Raw genomic sequence first — 20,618 nt, 5'->3', positions numbered from 1 at the left:
ATATTTAATTCTTGCTCTTCCTTATGTTGTCAATATTTCGCCTCACATTTATATAATTGTAATACGTTTTGTCCAAAAGTGAGATATTTAGCGCTACAACATGACATGCACTATACCAGAATGACAAACATGATCACGATTTGTAAAGAACTTAGACAAAAAGGATATAAAAATACATATATTTCCTTTTTTGTGTATAACTGTCTTTTTATACTGAATCTCTCTGTGACAGTGAATGGTTTACCTGCGGAGAAGCAGCTTGGGGTGGTTCTTGCTCTCCAGGTTGCGCTCTATCAGGTCTGAGAGCAGCTGCTTCAGGATGTCGGTGGCGTACTCCAGGCGTCCCTGCAGCGCGGTCATGATGAGCGAGGCCACGTAGCCGCGGTCGCGCATGGAGAACGAGCGCTGCAGCTCCAGCGTGCGGATGAATGTCAGCAGGAAGAGCTTGTTATTCACCAGCTGAGCGAACTGCTTCAAGGCCTTTTCCACGTTGGCCTGTCCGCTCCCCGGCACCTATACACATCAAGCGTTTTTTGCACACAAACAAAGACGCACACGCTCATTAGACAAACGCTCACTGGAGGAGAACAAAAGTCATAACGTAGATGGAAAAACATGATGACACAAAACTGATCATAAACGCTGCCCCTAAAAACACCCACTGCTGTGGCTGCAGACGTCAGCAGCAGAAAGAAGTCACGATGATTCAACTTCACTCGAAAGGCTCTTTTGAACAGAGATCTTTTGAAATCACTGTGACCATAATAAAGCAACCATTACTGGCAGATTAACTTGACCTTGACTGCATGAATAGATGTTCCACAAATATTGACAAAGCAAGAGGTTTGTCAGTTACTTCAAAATTAGGAGCTTCCGCCTTTAAATCGTTAAGATCAGGACAATAATAGAACAATCAAAGCAATAACAGATCAAAGTAAAGTTTCTCTTGAGACGAGAGGAGGTCCTCTGGGGATTTAGATGTGAAGGAGAACGAGATCAATACAGAACAAAACATCTTCCAGACAAAAAGAAAACGAGTAAATAAAAAACAGACTGATTTCCTCTTGCAAACTTTCCACAGAGAAAGTTGTAGAGTGAGGATGGTCAAGGTCTTAATCCATATAAAGATGGACGACCCGTCGCCACCTCCTCCCACCAGCCAGTGGGAGTGAGTGTGTGTTGCTTCTCGCCATAGACTCAATCCTTCAAGACGCAGAACTAATACATCTAGAGAGTAAAGTATCCCTTCTGCCATGTTCCATTTAAATGACTGATTGAGATTTGTCGATGTTTTTATTTTATTAAGTGGTTTGATCGTATGTGGATACTCCCGACTGTACTACTATTTGTCCCACGTGGATAATAGAGATACCTGCAATGAGACTGCGCCGTATAAATCGGGGGTTGGAGCTTTGGTATCGAGGAACCACTAATACACACGCTCGACCAATCGTTTCATTGCATCACAAAACTCATTAAAATCAAACTTAATGGATAAATCGACACTTGAACAAACATCAGTGTGATAAGATACTTTAAATGACTGTTGTAGTATTTAGTTTGGTTCACGTCCCATTTACTAACATGGTTGAGGTGGGATTTATGACCTATACTGGAGCCAGCCACCAGGGGGTGATCAAGATGACTTAGCTTCACTTTTGGGGAGTTGTTTTGACGTCCATCTTTATTTCTATGGTTTATATCTGAAGCTGTTGACTAAAACGTTTTAAACGCATTAAATGTTCTCTATCGAGCGAGTGGGATCTAGTGTAGAAATATCATGTGTTGGAAATCTTGGAAATGTTTAGCTCTAGTTTTGCAAAGAGTCGAAAAGAAAAAAAAACTTCCGGGAAAAGTTTAACTCAGAACAGGTGCGTCACTAAGGCGCAGAGAGAAGCAGCCAAATCTCCTCTCAAACCTCATCTGCTGCAAACCGGGCTCCACAAACAGACCTGGAGCTGAAGTGGGCAGACTGACATTTGCTCACACTCCTCACTTCGACAGCAGTTTGACAGCACTTGAACAACGAGCCAGAATCAATCAAGCGTTGGAGTATACTGGAGCCCGAAGGTCAAGACGTCAGAAAAGTAGTTGAAACTGGATTCAAGGGGCTGCAGCCGCGCTCCAGAGGGCCTCTCACCTCCAGCTCTCTGAGCACAGGGTGATCATCGATGCCGGGGAAGAGAACCCTCATGGCATAAGTTCGATAGTCCAGGTACGGGATGCCAGCTCGGTCCAGATCGCTGGTTAACTCGTTGATGTCCGTCTGGAGTTCTGCAAACGCTGCGGATGATGGAGAAGTGGGATAAATATTTTACCAAACACTTTTTTTTTTTACGGCTTATCATTTTTTCTGCTACAAAAGTTTTTCAATATTCATTCTGAAAGATTTAAGATCCATATAAGAGTGGAGTCTAACATTTTTGGAACGACACATTTCTATTAGAAATCTCAGTGTTGGATTTAATAGATAAAATACAGTTTGGCTGCGTAGACCTTGACCTAATCATCGTTTAATATTGGCCAATTATGTTTATTTTCTACGCTTAAGTTCTATATATTTGGTTGTATTTGTGTTTTCTTTTTATTTATAGTTATATATAATAAAGTTTATGGTTAAAGCAAGCCTCAGGTACATTTCTTCGTCATAAGGCTAATAAAGACATCTCAGGAAGCATTGCCGTTTTTTAAATATAATATCGGCGTGAATATAAGTATTTTGGAAATTTCTTAGTCACTAATATGAGCATCATCTTCAAATAATCCATATCAGTCGGCCTGTAGTGTTGTAATAAGTGTTTTGTGTTTACAAACGTTATTAAAAAAAACAGGCTTCCCTTGAGGTTTCTATCATTAATGACCATTCAACTAGTCTTTCTATTACTCCCCCATCTGACACATGCTGGCAAATCAAATCTTTATTAAACTAAATCACTTCACAAACAAAGGCTCCACCGTCATCAGTCAAAACATTAGTCGTCAGCAGATGGTGCAGTAATATGATTACGGATCAGATGCTCTTTTGGAGTTTTAATCAATGGGATTCATAAGCAGCCTCCCTCACTCACCCTCCTTGCACTCGAGAGCCACTCTGGACTCCAGGTTGTCCATCTGCATCTGCAGCCGTTTACAGGTCAGGTCGTTCTCGTGGGACTTGCGTCTGTAGGCCAGGAGGACGATGACCACGATGATGAGGAGCAGGCCTCCTCCAGCCGTGATGCTGAAGATGGCGGGGAGCGTGAGCAGGCTGTCGGAGCGGATGTGAACTTCTCCGGGTGAGATGTGGAGGCCTCCTACTTGGACCTGGAGGATTATTGAAGGAAACAACCACAGGACTTGAAGACACTGGTGAGAATGCTCGAAAAAACCTCAAAACATTGCTGATGATGAATTAAATCGTCCGACCTCCGAGGATTTATGGAAGATTTTCCAAGGCAACTGCCTCTGAATAAAAAACAAGTCCCCGGCACACCAGCTTGGTTTCATTTTTCAAGCTCTCTTCTCATTATTTGCAAGAGCGGCTGTGAATAAATCTGTGGGGCAACAACGTGCTGTAATTGGGAACCTACCAGACCATGAGTGACAGACAAAGGCAGAGAGACAGTGACTAAGTGAAAGTCTGTCCCTGACCCACAAACACAGCGACGTACAGACAAACACTGACCCACATCCACGCAGACAGCGAATCAGATGCCCTGGCAGACAGACGGAGACAAAAGCCGAAAACAGAAAAGGCCTCAGACTGACCAGGACTTTGTGCTGCCCGGTGAGGTTCGGTGGTTCACAGAGCAGCTGAGTGTCGGACACAGTGAGGGAACAGGGCGTGACCCCGATCAGCACCGTGTAGTTCAGCCGGGCTCCACCGGACGCCGACGGCACCAGGTTACGTCCCTGAAACGGAGAGAGGGAGATACAAGATGTTTAAACACAGAAAACAAACAATATATCGCACCTCAAATACATTTAAGAGTAAAATCCATATTAGCAAGTTCTGGTCTGAGGCTCCATATGAAACCATAACTACAAATCCAGTCTGCTCCCCGGACGTCGGAGTTCTTTTACCCCTTTGGGTCTTTTTCTGTGGGTTCCCCAACAGATCTGTGTTGGAGTCCTGCTGATCATATTAATAACAGTTTAACCTCAATGAATTATTACCATGCAGTTTTTTGAGTCATTAGTCTAATGACTGTAATGACTCGCAGCCACTTCCCGCGGTGCACGCTACACTGAGTCACTGAGTCCTATTTTCTAGGGAATCTGCTTAATTGTTTTTTCCAGAGAAAGGCAGATCGCTTCTAGATACAAGCCATCATCCCATGTGCTCGTCACAGAGCTGCAGATTATGGTTCTTGCTGTGTCGTTCAGAAACTACAAAAAGAAGCCATGTGGTCCGACTGAGAGCAAGTGCAAGACTTCATGGGGAATGTCATGAGGAACACACAGCAGCTCTGTTCCATGTCAGAGGGCTGCTTCCTTAGGACGCTGCAATTAAAGACCGACTGTGTCTCAGCGGCACGACCACGCTGTCCCATTTCCAAGTCTCCTTCAGGTGGGGGGGGGGGGGGGGACATATGCATCCTTTCTCCCCCGAGCAACGAAGGATCCAACTTTGTTTACAAACTTTTTGTTGAAGAGATTACAGCGGGAGCCAGCGACAAAACAAAAACTTCTAGCTCACGGCCCACGGGTTTGAAAAGCAAAGGGTCATGACCACATTGTCATAGTGTTCAGGTGCATCTCAGTTCGGCCTTCACGGTCCACGCTGTCCCACAAAGGCTGCCTCCTTAAATACATGTGCACTTATTAATAATTATTGTAACATGATGTAAGGATGTTGAGGAGAATCTGACCAGAGAGGACTGGACTGATTATTGAGGAAACAGTGGATTATAGAAACGAGGACATGGCGAAGACGACATTAAACAAGGCTGATGAATTCTTTATGTCCTATACTGAACATCCAACATCCAACATCCAACTTCCCTGTTGTTGATGCCAAAAACTTACTGGCCTGAAAGTATTCCCTCTGTGTACTGCGAGGTAATAAAAATAGAAAGTGTGAAAGCAGCAGCGGAGGGTCAGATCTCCTCTAACTCACTTTGAGGATGATGGGAGCTCCGGGTTTCTGCTCCAGAACCCCCGACAGGCTGAGGGGCTCCAGGTACGGGTTGGGGTAGTAGACGAAGCTGGTGTTGTTGTAGGTGAGCAGAGCTTGGACGTTGTTGAAGACGAAGCCGAACTCGTCCACGCGTTTGATGGACTCCTGGTCGGCGGTGAGCTCGGCCTTCAGGGAGGGCGCGAAGCAGCTGATGGTGGTCGTGTTCAGCACTTTGCAAACCTGGAGAGAGAAGAGTCAGATCAAATGAAGGAGTTACACATGTCCCCTTTACATACAGACCTACATGTCCTATGGAATACAGACGATACACACATTTAATGACTCGAAGGATTGTTTGCATAGATTATTTAAAGACATAGATTAATCCTTTTATAGGTTAATTATAAAAATGTCAATTTTTAAATCCCGAGTGGACATTTCCCCCAGCATAATTATTTTTACCCTTAGGAAACTTTTGTTAACAATTATCCTGTTTTCAAAAACATTTTAATCTTCTGGAAAAATGTAATTTCTCCTCATGTGAAAATCTGTTTTAAAATGAGGCCTAAATTGAAACCCCCCTTGTACTTTTTTAGTAACACACATACATACATACATAGTAAACAATCTGAATCTACACAGCCATGTAGGATCTTTTCAGACCCGGTGACATCTGTCCTGAGAGATCCGATCACATGTTGACAGTGTTAAGTCGTTTGTTCACACCTGGCACTGAGATGTGTCCTGGATGTGTCTCCTGTGATCGCTCCTATTCGGATCTCACCTCCACGTTAGATGCAAATCAACACGTACATCATTTCTATTTGCGAAGTTTCATTCCTCCTTAGTCTGAATTTATAGCGATTCGTTGTCGATGTGTGTGTGTGTGTGTGTGTGTGTGTGTTAGCCAGAGATAAAGATAGAGATAAGGATGGGGCTTAGTTAATCTTCTAACTGGTCTAATATGGAATAAGATTTTACCCATTTAAAAACTAGAAATCTTAATGTCAGGGCCAGTGGCGAACTTCACATTGGGGGCACTGGGACAATTCCCACCTAATTCATATTTTCACATCTGTACTTTACACCTTCCACTTGTGATCGAAGCTCTCAGGACAGATGTTAACATTAAAATAGTAAATTAGAGGGTCTGTGCGTTGGTAATCTACATAATGAATCCATATGTTCATGTGTGTTCTCACATCTTCACCTGCCTGTGAATGTGTGGGTCTGATTTATGGTCTTATATAAAAAGGGGACAGTTTTTTTATCTGTTTTGAAACAACTTTTGCAAATACCTACTGTATCTCCCACAAAACCAATCACTCCCTTGATCTGACTCATAACCAAACACATAAAACAGGCCTGTCTCTGTTATTATTCACGGAAACCATATCAATAACTTTTCTTTGTTACTGTTTTTTATTCTGCGGTTCCTCGAGCTCCTCGTTGTCGAGCCGCTCCCTGAACCTCCAAAGATTCCAGGCACATTTTTCTAAGCTTTGGCTTTTATCTGAGGTTTTAAAGAAACTTGTTTCAAGTCAATTAACTGCTTTTGTGTTTCCCAACATTTTGAAGGAGATCCAGTTATGTCCTGGAGATGAGCACGATAAAGAGAGTGCCCTCATTAAATTTACCAGTGACCCTCTTTACGCAGCTGATTTGGGTGAAAGTTCAGCTTTAATCCCTTTAAATCTCAGTTCTTCCAGTAACACTGAGGAACAGGCAGCTTTAATTGACCGGCTCGGTTCTGCCTGGCGTCATTAACACACTGTTTAATTGGCTCAGGGCGCCACTCTCACACAAAGCATTGTCTACATGAAACACTCCTCTTCTTCAAAACATTTGAAGTTTACTCATCTTATTTTCCTTTGACAAACTTCCACTTGTTCCCTATTATCTGTACGTACAACATTTATTTTCTCTGCTCTGCCGACAATTCAGATGTAGCCACTCAAATCCTTCGAGGCACAAATGGAGGGCAGGGAAGTTGAGGTCAGGCTCAGAAGCTGATAGTGTTTCACAAACTGATGTAAATATAATTTACTGGCCCAGACGAGGCCGTAAACTCTTTCATATCATATTCACCTTGTGTTCCGTCTCTATTCTAACATCGATAAAAAGTGACTTTAAAATCTCTATTTGATGGAAGAGTACAGGCAAACAAATACATCATTTTTATTTGTTTGGCATCTCTTCACTAGCTACCTTTTTAGAATAGATTTTTTTGTTTGTAAATCCCACACCCTCACATCCTCAGGCGATTCTCACTCTGGTCCAAGGTGGAAAACTTGGGGCTAAAGGTGAAAGCACCGTTGCCATAAGGGTCCAAATACTTTGTGACCATCAATCACTCTGAAGTGATCTGCCCGAGGAGCTCAGGGAAGTTAAATCAGCTCCATAAATCATGAACGATCTTCTGTGTTCCCTCTTTCTAACCTCGACACTAAAGCAGTTATGTTTTCACCCCTGTACTGTTGTTGGTTGGGTGAGTGGGTGGGTGGTTGGTTGTTTGGCAGGTTGGTTTTGTTGGTGGATCAGTAATTTTGTTTGGTTGGTAGCATTGAGCAAAAACTACTAAAGGGATTTCTACAAAATTGGTGGAAAGATGGGAAATGGGCCCTAAACAGAACAAAAATCACTTCTTTAACATTCAGAGACTTTTAACATCTTTTCCCAATGAGTGGTGCATGGATCTTGATTTGAAAAAATTCTGGCATTTAGGGAGTCTGTGCAATTGGGTGTCGCTTGATTGAATCTAAGTAGACTGCTGGGACTGCTACTGCTGAGTGCCATTATGTATGGCTTCATTTTTACGACTATTAGATTGTGCTGTTGTATTTCAATCCAGTTGGTTAATTTGCTGATCGTCCTGTGTGTGTTTTTATGACGTTGGCAGATCTGTGATAAACAAAAAATCGAGCGCTCAAAAACCAACCTGTCACCTCATCAGGAGTTTGTAAATGCTCTCGGCAGCATTCAAACATGTGCAAATAAAAAGTAGTAAACTGACCTCAATGCCAAATCTACCTCGTTACCCTCCTCGCAAACTATCAATAAAGATCTGTCTTCTATCAGCTTGAGTTAACAACATCGATAAAGCAGTAAGTGCGGTAAATCGTCACACTCACATTGACGGATTCGTGGCCGGCATATTTGACTCGGACTCGCGGCTCCTGAACCACGTCCAGGTTGGTCCCGGTCACCGTCAGGGTGGTGTGTCCACTGGTGGGAGGAAAAGAAATGTTTAGAAGAGTTACCGGTGGAACACATCACACTCCACGAAGCCATGTGCAGGAATGCAAAGAGGTTTAATTGAAGCGATGACCGAAGAGAGATCAACCTTTGCAATCTCGCACATCCTACATTTTCCACAGAAGCTGCACCGATGTGGGCTCCAGGAGACCTAGTTGGGGGGGGGGTAGCTCGCTCTTTGTTATTGGGCAGCAGAGCCAGATCAAACGGCGAAACCAGCTGGCTGCTATTTTATATTCATCCATGCCTGTGAGGCTGGCGTAGCATGAATACAGGTGCTGCTTGTTTACATACCCGCGCTAGATGTGATTAAAATAAACAACCCTCTCTAATCTTTTGCAAAACCTGTGCAGCAGTCTGAGCTCAGGCAGAGTGAAGTGAGGAGCGGGGGGAAAGAGGAAGAGGAGAAAAATACAAGAGGAAATAAAATAAAAAGAGGGTTTCATTACAAAAAACGGAATAGAAAATGTCCGGTCCACGAGTCTGACAGAGTGCCAGTCCTTCTCCTCTCACACTTCAAAGACTACCTAAGCTTGTAGGGCCACATAGAGGGACGGCACATTCACGATGAAGCCTCTTGATTGCCGCTCCACAAAGCCGCTCCTGTCACCAGGCCGAGGGCCAGGGTGTCTCTCTCTGAAGTCTAATCTGCAGGGACGTGGTGCTGGCTGCCCGAGCCCAAATGAAGTGCCATCATTAATTCAGTGGAGTACAGGTAGCGCACCGCTCAGCTGTGATGGAGACGTTTATTTCGGCAACTTTGCCGTCACCGTGTGATACCGGCGGCTGTTTCAAGAGAGTTTCAATTAAATGGAACATGAGTTCTATTTGTGTACACGAGTCATCCTCTTGTGATCACAGTGCAAGGTTGTTAAATAATGATATCTAATCTAATTGACAACACCTTAGTTCTCTGCAACGCTTTCCACGTGACCCTGACACACAACTAATCCACAGATGGTCTGCTCTCATACTAATCTGCACCAGGCAGCCACATTTAAGAACTATTAGATTGTTCACAGCAAAAAATTTTGTGTATTGTATACTTTGATATACATAAAATATGATGTTCAACTTCATGGAAATATAGATTTGTAACTTTTGCACGCTTGAATGTTTGGAGTATGATTGAATTAAGCCCAAGCACATGATATTGTCTTATAAATATCAATATCAGAAAGACAATGTGAAGAGCAGTTCAAGTTCCCACTAATAATTAGTCACCAATCAACCTGGGGCCCATTATTCTGAATTAGCACCATTAAAACTGTTGTTTACAACATGAGATCATTTTCTCGCCTATTAATTATGTCCCATTCAAACTCAACAAACCCAAATTAACACTAGGCTTGTCATCCATGTGTGAGTGTGAGAGACCTGCAGGAACTCACAAATTTATCAGCAATTTGCACCTAACAATAATTTGCGATCTCAGTGTCACTGGTTTTATGAGATAGGCCCTAAAGTTTTTATGTCTGCGGATTTTATAAAGGGAGCAAGATCCCAACAAAACCATTAAAGGTTCTGACAAGGTTAACAAGCCCAAAGTCTGCTTCTTGGGAATTGTGACATGACATCATGATTCCCCCACCGTTGTATTGTATTTGGACTCTTCGGCTCAGTGTTACCTGGTTATGCTCCACAGGGGCTCGATGCGCTGCACAGTCGGATCCTCGATGTACTCAAAGGCCAGACTCCCAGGAACTCTGGCCCGGTCCACCCTCAAACTGACCGGCACTGGCCCCGCCCCCGTCACTGAGGGCGCAGAGAAGCACACGATCTCCGACGCCGTCCTCCTGGTGGCAGAATCAAGGGGGGGGGGGGGGGGGGGGATTTATTCCTGCCTTTGAATGCGACAGCCTACTCTCTCCCGCAGTGGCAAATCCCTGATTTAAGGCAGTTCAGAGCCACGCACATTACCCTGAGGAGAGGGGATTCATTACAGCCTGTCCCGTCTCCTCCTTGTTACAGACACATTAGGAGAGGAACAATGTAATTAGCACAGGGCGCTCGAACTAATGGTCTCCTCGCCTCATCCGCCTGACTCCTACCACGAGAGGCATTTCGAACTTTAAAGAGATATCTATAAATACACAGTGAACAATACCTTTCGCTGTGGGTTACAACATCCCCATCATTAAGTCTTTTCATTTCACAGATACTTAATTGTGTCTTAGATGTGCTTCTTTAAATAGAACAATATCGGACTGTGTTTCATGGATATGAGAGGGAGCTAAATCTTTAATACGGCGTGAAGACAGTCTCAGTCTCCTATGAGCCTTTAGGACAGTGCAGCTAAAATAGCATCCACTGGTTCTATTATCTGAAGTCTCACCTGTACAGCTCACAGGTCTGATTACCGAAGTACACATTCACCGAGCTGCCGGCTCCCAGGTTCTCCCCGACGATGGTGACTTTGGTGCCCCCGGATTCAGGTCCTCTGCCTGGGGTCAGCGCCAACATGGAGGGTGTCTGTGGAGAACCAGAATTCATTCAACTCAGGTCACACACAGAATACAATTAGTCTCAGTTATTTGCTGATTCTGAAAGGCTCCATTCTTTCTCAGTTTCAGCTTAAAGCGACTAAAAAGACCGAATTAAAGTAAACAAAAAAATGTTTTAAATAGAAGCTTTCATTATAGTATGTTCCTTTATGTAAAATCTATGTTGTACTCTAGGAACCTGAGGATTCTAACTTTTAACCGAAATTATCTTTCTGATATTCATGGTCTAAAAATGTCTGGATGAGGGGAGACATGAAGTTTGATCTTTATATTAAGCTTATTTATGATATATTGTACTAGAATTTTATATCACACATCATTGTTTCTGCAACATATTTTTGTATAGGCTAGTTTTCAGTAGTTCACCTTGATGAACATGATGCAGCGAGCACCAGCAGACTCCCTAGTGAGTGTAGCCCACTGTCTATGGAGCAGACTCAGCAGTGTATAGATGCTATTTTTAACGAAAGGTGGTTAGAGGATTGACAAAATCCAGCGTTTTCCATTGAGGCGAGATGCCAACTTTGTCTCAAAATGTTTTGGGAGAATAAGCTGTAAAACACTGGATTTGCACATAAGCTCTGAAAAGCACCAGCACTCTGCCGGCTCTGGAAGAGGCACGATGTCCACAGAGTCATTTTCTGCTTATACTGCTTGTTTAGTGGTTACAACGACTATGTAGCGAAGCCTTCAGGGCCCACTTTCTACCTACAGTATACACTAGTCAGGTTTGTCTCTTTATTTTTGGTGCAATAGTCTTAAAAATAGTCTTAAAAGTCACTATTTGAACTTAAAGATGTGCAGATTCCCTGGTTGCGTTTGAGAAGTGAAATCAAGTGTTGGATTCTGTCTTTCTCTACAGTTAATGTTTGCTGAGGCATTAACAGGTCTATCTGGTTGTTAGCTTTCAGCTGCAATCGCGCCTTCAACCGTACTCTAATCCGTTTGTTTCAAGCTAAATCCATTTCAGTGTCAAACATTACCACAAAGGAGTAGAGCTGGGAGGACTGGGCCCGGAGCTCTGGTCTGCATTCACCAACGCACAGCCTAACTGGACCTGGTGCGCTTCCTCTGGGAGCCACGGCCATCTCACACACAATCCTGTCGAGACAAAACACGCAAAAGACATGAACACACTGCCATGCAACACATCATCATGCATACGAGCAATCACACCAGCCAGACACACACACACACACACACACACACACACACACACACACACACAACACACACAGCAGAATCGCTGCAGTGTATCACATTTGTTATGAACTGCACTGGAGGGGATATGGCCTCTGCTGGCGAGTGTGATTGAGGCAGACTTTCATAGAAGTTGTGGGTCAATACCGAGGGCCATCTTTCTTCCTAATGGGAAACCTATAACAGCAATATAACTCAAATGATAAACTGCACCCCCCCCCCCCCCCCACCCCCCATCTCCAGCAAGATTGCCACCCACCATTACCTCCGGTTGCCATGACAACACAGGGGTTTCTCTTCGATGGATCAGTATTGCCTGTCAGGTCAATAAGATGGAGTGTGCCATGAATAAGTCATTACAGCAACTGACCCCATGTTGAAATTAATGGCTGTAACAGCTGTAATGCCATGTTTTAAAGCTCCACGTGCAACAAATGAATGCCCCCCCCCCCCCCCCCCGCCGAACACACTGGGAATCTGTGAGTCCTCCGATACAATAGAGCACCCAATGAATCGTCCCCCCCCCTCCCCCCAATCTGTTCATTCATACATCACGAGACTTTTCCAATTTTCTGCTGGCATGTTCCTTTCTCTCTCTCTCTCTTTTTTTTTTTACAAGGATATAAATAAAGTCCCCGTGCCGCCGGAGCCCAATCGCATTACACGGCTGTGAGAGAAACACATGGTTAACCGATTGTCCCTCCAGTCGGCAACACGCAGCGCATTTCAATTACAGCTGTGCCGGCAGCCTCATGACGACAGTGACACAAAGACTGTCTCCTCCATTGGCTCTGCCTGCACCAGAGCAATGCAAAGCCCCCCCCCCCCCCCCCCGAAAATGATAATATAACCTGTTGAGGCATCACTGAGCTCTGGCTTATTCACAGACTAAGCTTGAGTCTGTGATCAAAATCGTGTGAAAGAGAGAGAGAGATGCATGTGTGTAATTCCTCGTTCGTGTGTATTTGCATGTTCTTGCAGTGTGTGTTGTCTATGTACAGTATGGTTGTGTGTGAGCGGAGGAGGGGGGGAGTCTCTTACTGTTCTGCTGTGATGTATCCGTCCTCCTGCGGCGTGCACTTCACTCCTGCCACCTCCACGTTACCCTCCAGCTCGGAGAAGGACAGACCCAGGTTCAGGCCCTGGATGGTCACCAGGGTGCCCCCCTCCAGAGGCCCTGCCACGGGACTCACCTACATTGGAAAGAAAAGCAAAACAATAATAAGAGGAAGTCAAATTTATTGTACAGTGGTTTGTCAGTCCATAGGCTTTTAGTGGCTTACTTTAATTAGAATTGCAAAGACTGTAATTGTCTTTTGCCTCACATTTTATTTTTAATTTTATGTAAATTTTTCATAGAGAGATTATTTTTAGTCAGAAGAAATAATATCCACAGTTTCCCATGTTGGCGAATAATGTGCCCTAGAAAGAGTTTAACTAGAGAAAAATGTAATTTGTTACAGTTTTACTGGAGTCGCATGAATTTACAACCCGAGATAAATGGTGACACAGTATTTCTTTCTAAGTTCTGGTTAAAAAATATGACACCAAAGATTTAGAGTGCTCTGACAAAATATCAACTGCGGTTCGACCAGTTCATATACTGGAGCTTAACATGTGCACTGGTTAAACCTTAAAAAGTGCATCATGGAATGGGTTTCTATTCTTGATTCCTTTAGCTTCTTATCCATCATAGCACATCTTAAAAACACTTGGAAACACAGTTTGAAAATATCTCCTTCCAAATAAGGGTTTAAGCTCCATATCAGAAACAATCTCCATCCTTACTAATAAGCTTGAGAGCACATGACTATTCACACAAACTGGTCATGTGTGTGCCAGCGTAACAGGATGCACTCTAGTCTGCAGTTCGTTGCTTAGTTGCAGGAGAGGACTTCAGTGTTGAAGGTGGACGAAGCCTTCAAAGGCCCACATTGAGTTCACCTTAAAGAGAGTTGTGAGTTTATTGAAGAGTCCTTGAGATCCAGAGTTATTCAAAACTAACTTGAACACTGCAGTGAATAACAAAAGCCTTGGGAGAAACCTATTCACTGTCCTTTCCAGTGTAAAGTTCACCATCCCAGCAGGAAACCTCTGGACCTGCAGAGCTGAACAAGAGCTTGGCCCGGACCACTCTCCCTCCGCTCCCGAGCAGCACTTGATAGTTGATTCAATACGCTGAGGCTCCTTCAGAAACGCTAATAATGTGACAGCGACATCAAAGTCTCGCGGCTCTTTGAAGTGGGAGAGCCCTGCATCTCTGCTCCTGACCCACTGGGCCTCATTCAGGAGAACGAACAGGAGCTTGTGACATAAAAGATCCATCGCCGCTCTGGACAGACCTGAATTCGTTTAGCTACCGGGCACTTCACGTGTTCAGCCGCTGTACAATGAAATGCACGATGGTTTTAGGTAAACAATTAATTGGACGGGAAACCGCAAAGTGGAAAGTAGAATTAGTGTTTGTTGTTAATAGAAGGTTTTTTCCGAGAGGGAGATGAAAAGTTTTGCAAAATCTGAATTGCTGCTGGAACTTAATGAGCAGCTGTTTCCAAATGTTAAAAATATTCCTTGATCCACCCCCTGATCTGGATCCGCACCAAAACTGAATGGGTTCTTCTCTGACCTATAACAGCTTATATAGGGAACTGATATATGTGAGTGTGTGCTCAATTGAATTTAATTGGGACTGTTTGGCCTTGGCAGAAGTCTTCTATACTAAATCTACACAAAACAAGTTCTTAAAGAAACAATCAAAAACCAGTTGAATAAAGAAACACATCTCCTGTATAATTTATACCTACTGTATGTTTGTCCTTGGAGGTGCAAAGTGACTGACTGGTGGACTGACTGGTGGGACTGACTGGGGGACTGGGCGACTGTCCAAACAAGCAACAAACCTCGGTAATGCGTGGGTTGGTGCACTTGACGTTCCTGGCAGAGAGGTCCAGCCAGCGGCTCGCGTAGGGGGAGATGGGAGGACAATGCTGCTTCATGGTGCATCTGCCCTCGCCGCTGCACCAGCCGCACTGGAACTTCCTCTCCGCCCGCAGACACATGCCACAGCTGTCCCGCTGGGCGCTGCACTTGTAGAGATGCACTGTGGCGTAACGCAGAGGACATCTGGTCAGTCGTTATGATTTGAAGTGGTTTCACGTGACAATAGGAACGGTTTTGATGTTGTCAAAAGATGAATCGCTCCTATTAAAAGACTATAAAAGTAAATTAAGCTCACAAAAATACAACACATGAACTAATTGGATCTAAAACAATCAGAATGCATATTTTTGCAGTTTTAGATTTATCTCCAATAACTGACTTCAACCACAGAGGGTTGCCTTGTGAATTCAATAAATGCATAATTCCGCTTTCAACCAGATTTCAAAGTAATCCAATAAACCTGTCTTTGAAGTCCGTCTCTTACACCCTCTCTCGTGGTAGCCGCCTTTATTTATGCCCATATAAAAATAACGAAATTATGACGGTGGCCGGTTAAAAGTAATGGCCACCTCTGTTTAAATCATTGACTAAAACCCGTAATGAAGACTGTCAAACACGCCCGCTGATGAAGATGTGACCGGGAGCAGCCGTAAGAGCCGAACTGAGCAAATATGACGAATCCATCTTCGCCCCTCCAGGAGCACAAGTGATTGGGTGCTTTTTGATATCACACTTCGCTTTTGTAAACTTTCCCTCGAGGCCATTTGGGAGCCTTGAAGTGTTCTCTGTGGCCCACCTTTCCCCCTGAGGATTGAGTGCTTTACACTCCTCCGGTCTGGCAGTGATGGATTGCAGAGTTACCTTTAATCTTCTCGGGATTGTCGATGATGAAATTGCCGTTCCATACGATGGAGAGGTCCACTGCCAGGTCACTGATCTTCACACCCTCGTACACGTACTGAAAAAAGCAGAAACGCAGAGTGAGGCAGTGTGCACAGGAAGAGAGAAAGTCAGAGATACAAAAGATAAAGAGGAAAAAAGAAGATCGAGAAAGACAGAAGGTTGGGGGGGGGGGGAGAGGATGAAAGTGCAGCCGGGAGACGAAGCTTTTAACCATCTGTCATTTCTGCCATGGTTGTCTGCTCCTCTCCTCTCTTGACATGTGGGGACACAAACCCTGACTGTGGTGGCCAATCATCCACATCTGAAGAAAATGGCCTTTTTGCCCATTGTCGCGGAGGAACAAGGTATACGTGCTGCATTTGGATTCCTCCTGCCGTTTGCACTGTGCAACAAACTCCGCTTAGAAATCTCCTGACTTCACCCCAAACCTGTGACCTTACGTGAACGCCGAGATGTCTGTCCATCCATCCATTCACTAAATCGGTTGTCTCAGGTGGAGCTGGAGCCCAGGGTGCACCTCGGGACAGGTCGGTAATGTATTGCAGGGACAACATACTGAGACAGACATCCATTCACCTACGGTTAGTCTTCAGTCAACCTAACCTCCATCTGCACGTCTCTGGACTGCAGATTGGAGGAAGCAGGAGAAAACCAGACACAGGGAGGACATGCAAACTCCACAAAAGGAACCTCCTAGCTGTGAGTTTATGGTGCTAACCACTGCACCACCGTGCCCAACTAACCACACAAGGTCACACTGAGGTTTACGCTCTCCAACCATTTAGCCTCTTTCTGTTCTTTACTCTTTCTTTCTCTCCTGTGCTTTGCTCTTTTCCTCGTCACTTTCCCTTTCCTCTACCTTCTCCCCAGTATGCTCAACACCTCAGGCGGTTTTCACTCATGTACCCTATGTACCTTGCCTACACAGCATCCAAGATGTCTGCCTCATTTGACAGCTATAAGGCTCCCACTGGGACTGTTTGAGGTCATACCGAGCTGTTCTGGCACTGCACGCTGGTGCTGTTGAAGCGCAGTGCCGTGACTCGGTGGCTGACGCCCTGCAGGTGCACCACGCACTCGTAGCCCCGCTGGCCCGACTGCGGCTGGGGAAGGTTCCGGGCTTTCAGGGTGATGGGTCTGACTTCGCCGGCCGGGATGAGAATTTCCCCAGAGTGAAGGAGCTGAGGGCAGTCCTACCAAAACAAAAACACAAACATAATAATTGTTCGGTTCACAGTAGTAGGTCATTAAACTTTGCATATTAGCCAAGCTCACCTGTGCTTCATATTTCTGCTCAATCATACCTACTGTAAATAGCACTTACACAACTCTGGATATCTATAGCCTCGATATAACTGTCTATTTATAAACTGTATATCTCCATGTGTACACTGGTGTCTGCATATGGTAATCTGCGTTATGAAAAAACATGAAGGACTAAAGTAGCACAGGGATTAATGGGGCAAATAAATTGTTAATCCCAATGTAATTTGCATTCATCTGCTACATGTTACTTTCCACTGCAGTAAACTGCATGTCAGGCTGTGGTCTGCTGTGGAAATACACTGTATTTTCCTGTATTCGATTCTCAAGGGCGATGTATTTTTAAACAGTTTGTCAAAGTATTTATATCAACTTTGGTTATTGATATTATTTTTGTTATTGATACATATAATTAAATGCTTTAAATGGCCCAGTCAGTAATATTTAGCCAGCATTGCTTTATGGTGATGAAAGTGACTTGGTTACAGACTGAAATATCATCTCAATAATATGATGGATTGCTATTAAATCTGGTACATGTGTCCATGGTTACCAAAGAACAAGTTCTAATGCAATCATTGAGCTTCTTTTCTCATGTGAGGTCAAGTTTCCCAATAAAACATCTCAAAATCTAGTGACATTAAATCTGAGACAGACAATTTTATTCTAGCAGACGGATCCTAATGACTCCTGACTTTTTTCTACCTTTTTTGGGCTTTAAATAAAACTCTTAGCAGCTATTGAATAGATGACCTTGTTATTTAGGACAAACATGTGTGTTCCATGCAGGACGACATGTAACTTGATTGTGAAATTTTTTTATCTAGCGCCACCAATTTCCCATTTATCTTATACTTTGTTTTAGGATTAATCAACCTCTGAGCCCATCGGCTACTGTCTGATAATGAATTAGCCTCTGGGGGCAGCAGCTAGCATTTTGCTGCTTCAGTGTAAACAGCGACAACCAAAACCTGCATCAAACATGATTGGTCAAACTAGAAATGGTCACCAGAAGCTTCCGGATGCCGCCTACAGATTCTGCAAATTCACATGCAGAATATAAGATTAAGTGCTAATTAGCAGGTAAGCATACACATTCAAGGGTATGCTAACCTGCTGGCGAAAGTGTTGAGCATTATGTCTATATAGTATCACCTTGTAAGCATTGCTTTGGCGTACATTTTAACATGCTGGTATTAGCATTTAGATGAAGACACAAGTACTCTTGTGGATTTCTTTGTAGTGGCGCTATAGTGTGTTTTAAAATTTGAATTGTAGATTGTGTCCTCGAGGTAAAAGTGTCACATCGGAAAATATAGACTGTGCTCTTGAAAGCGACAATTTAATTAGCTAATGAAACGGTGACTCTGCAGTGTCTCTGTGTGAACGCACCTCCGAGGCGTTGACTCTCCCCTCCTGGAACGAACAGCTGCTCGGGTCGTGGGTGCACAGGTTCCGGTATTTACACCAGTGGCAGCGGAAAGTGCTGTTTACACAGGACAGACACCTGCAGGAGGAAATGAACGCATTAGTTAACACCGCACACCAAGCATGCAACATTTTATTGCTCTGCTTGTTTGAAGGGATTTGTTAAAAATGATTCCTTCCTCCCTTTCTGCCATTTATCGACTGTACATCTTGTTCTCCTGTGTGGGGAGGATTGAAAAGAGACGGACTGATGCCCTCAGTTTCTGAGCAGAAACCATAGATGACTGTTTTTGTTGTGCATGACGATTAATGCCCTTGACAATGAGGTATTGACAGGTTTTACGGTCTCTTGAAGAACTTTTAAACTCTTGTAACAGTGTCGTACTATATCAAAGCATTTGGAAGCTTATTTCTATCACGGACATATCGTCCTTGTCAGATGTACAGCGGTGTTTTATAGTCTCTTCAGTTTTCCCTGTGCAGTCACCCATGGAATTCTGGATTATGACAAACTTTGGAATGAAAGTGCCAAACGCAGATTTGATGGGTCGAATTGTGCAGCGTCCCTGCCTCGGATTCTGTCGAGTCGACTGCAGCCAGCGGTCAGATGTGGATTAGAGTTGAGCTGAAACAACCCGGTGGGACTGGATTTAATCACATTTTAGTCGACACAACATGGATGTGGTGCTGATTCAGCTCAGGGAGAAGAAGTGAGAGGTCACTAGATGAGAGAATGGAGAATAGAGCGATCCGCAGCTGTTGATACACCAAACAGAGCGATTCGAGAGCTGGAAATTGATCATGTGCTATTTCCCAGTGGGGGCAATATGGACTCTGCTGTGTATAATAGAGATGTACCACTGCACAGGAAGAAAACAGATCCATGCACTAGCCCAGTCTTTTCTCCTGAACATGCCCGTGCAATAAGATGAAACCTTGAGAAATGTGGAAAAAAAACACAACTTCGATTATTGCAGCTCATCGCAGGCTACAAGTGCAAATAAATGTTGTGTAGCACCGTTACATGTTGATCTCGATAAGCTGCCCAGGGCCAGTATGGATGAGGAAATGTGCGCTTGTGTGTATTTGTGTGTGAGAGAAAGAAATTTGGGAGGTTGGCTATAAATAGAAGTAAGTGGCAGGGTGCTGCAAACTCTGGATAATTAATTACAGGGGGGTTATGTGATGCTGAGGTGATGGAGGTGGAGGGAGAGGTGCTGGGCGAGGAGTGAGCTCGGTCTGAAATATTAATCACACGGGCTCATGTGGTCACCTCACGGCTAATGGAGGACATATTGTTGTGGGGCGGCTCTGATGAGGCTCCAACTGTTTTTCTCTAATGGCTTAATACGACTGTATTTGCTCATTCATGCTGCAGTCAAAGGGTAATTTCAATAGACGTCATGTGTGTCCACTGTCGGCTAATTTCCTGGGTTTGGCCTTGAATACGATCATCAGTCAAAAGGTCCCTCCCAGAGTGAACTTATTGTCAATGCCCTCGATCAAGCTGCTCATGGCACAGTGGAAGTCAGCGAGTGTAACCTCAAATCCCAATAACACCTCGAGAAGAAAATAAACATTCCCACTTCGACTGTTAACCCGTCGACTGCTCACAAGCTGTTTTCAGACATGAACTCAGGGAAATTGGATCTGGACATTTTCCAGAGTTTGCCTTTCTCATCTGAAGAACGCAGCAAGAAATTGTGATGAGTTCACAACATCAGGAAAATATCCAGAAAATTCAGGCAAGGGGCGGCGCTGAGGAGGCAGGACCCAATGTATAAATTCCAGATCCACAGGAATCTACCATTATCGTTAAAAGCTTTCGAATCTCGTCTGTCCAAGTTTCTTCATCCTCGACACGTCTGGCACCTCTTTTTCATCCTGAGTAATGTCAGAGAAATGCCATCATAACGCCTGCATGCTCACTTTGAGCTCTGCACTCTGACATGGGCTCGCTTGAATATTTTCTGGAAAGTTAAAGAAAAGGTCTTGAGCAACTGACTCTGACATTTGCGTTCTCACAT

General features: G+C 44.1%; 1 protein-coding gene across 1 annotated transcript in view; it reads right to left on the bottom strand.

Moving 5' to 3' along the window:
• Nucleotides 1–20,618, bottom strand: part of LOC128455444 (plexin-A2) — a 62,070-nt gene that overhangs the window by 13,284 nt on the left and 28,168 nt on the right. Inside the window, exons 8-21 of the mRNA XM_053439097.1 lie at nucleotides 18,556–18,670; nucleotides 16,893–17,093; nucleotides 15,859–15,955; nucleotides 14,958–15,157; nucleotides 13,099–13,250; nucleotides 11,841–11,958; nucleotides 10,689–10,825; nucleotides 9,982–10,149; nucleotides 8,230–8,323; nucleotides 5,099–5,338; nucleotides 3,748–3,891; nucleotides 3,069–3,303; nucleotides 2,141–2,283; nucleotides 245–513 (exon numbers count right to left, since the gene is read on the bottom strand). Of these exons, the coding sequence (XP_053295072.1) occupies nucleotides 245–513; nucleotides 2,141–2,283; nucleotides 3,069–3,303; nucleotides 3,748–3,891; nucleotides 5,099–5,338; nucleotides 8,230–8,323; nucleotides 9,982–10,149; nucleotides 10,689–10,825; nucleotides 11,841–11,958; nucleotides 13,099–13,250; nucleotides 14,958–15,157; nucleotides 15,859–15,955; nucleotides 16,893–17,093; nucleotides 18,556–18,670 (2,313 nt within the window). The remainder of the gene's footprint in view (nucleotides 1–244; nucleotides 514–2,140; nucleotides 2,284–3,068; nucleotides 3,304–3,747; nucleotides 3,892–5,098; nucleotides 5,339–8,229; nucleotides 8,324–9,981; nucleotides 10,150–10,688; nucleotides 10,826–11,840; nucleotides 11,959–13,098; nucleotides 13,251–14,957; nucleotides 15,158–15,858; nucleotides 15,956–16,892; nucleotides 17,094–18,555; nucleotides 18,671–20,618) is intronic.

The sequence above is a fragment of the Pleuronectes platessa genome, chromosome 2, assembly GCF_947347685.1.
Source record: "Pleuronectes platessa chromosome 2, fPlePla1.1, whole genome shotgun sequence".
Classification (NCBI taxonomy): Eukaryota; Metazoa; Chordata; class Actinopteri; order Pleuronectiformes; family Pleuronectidae; genus Pleuronectes; species Pleuronectes platessa.
This window is presented reverse-complemented; position numbering and strand designations above follow the sequence as displayed.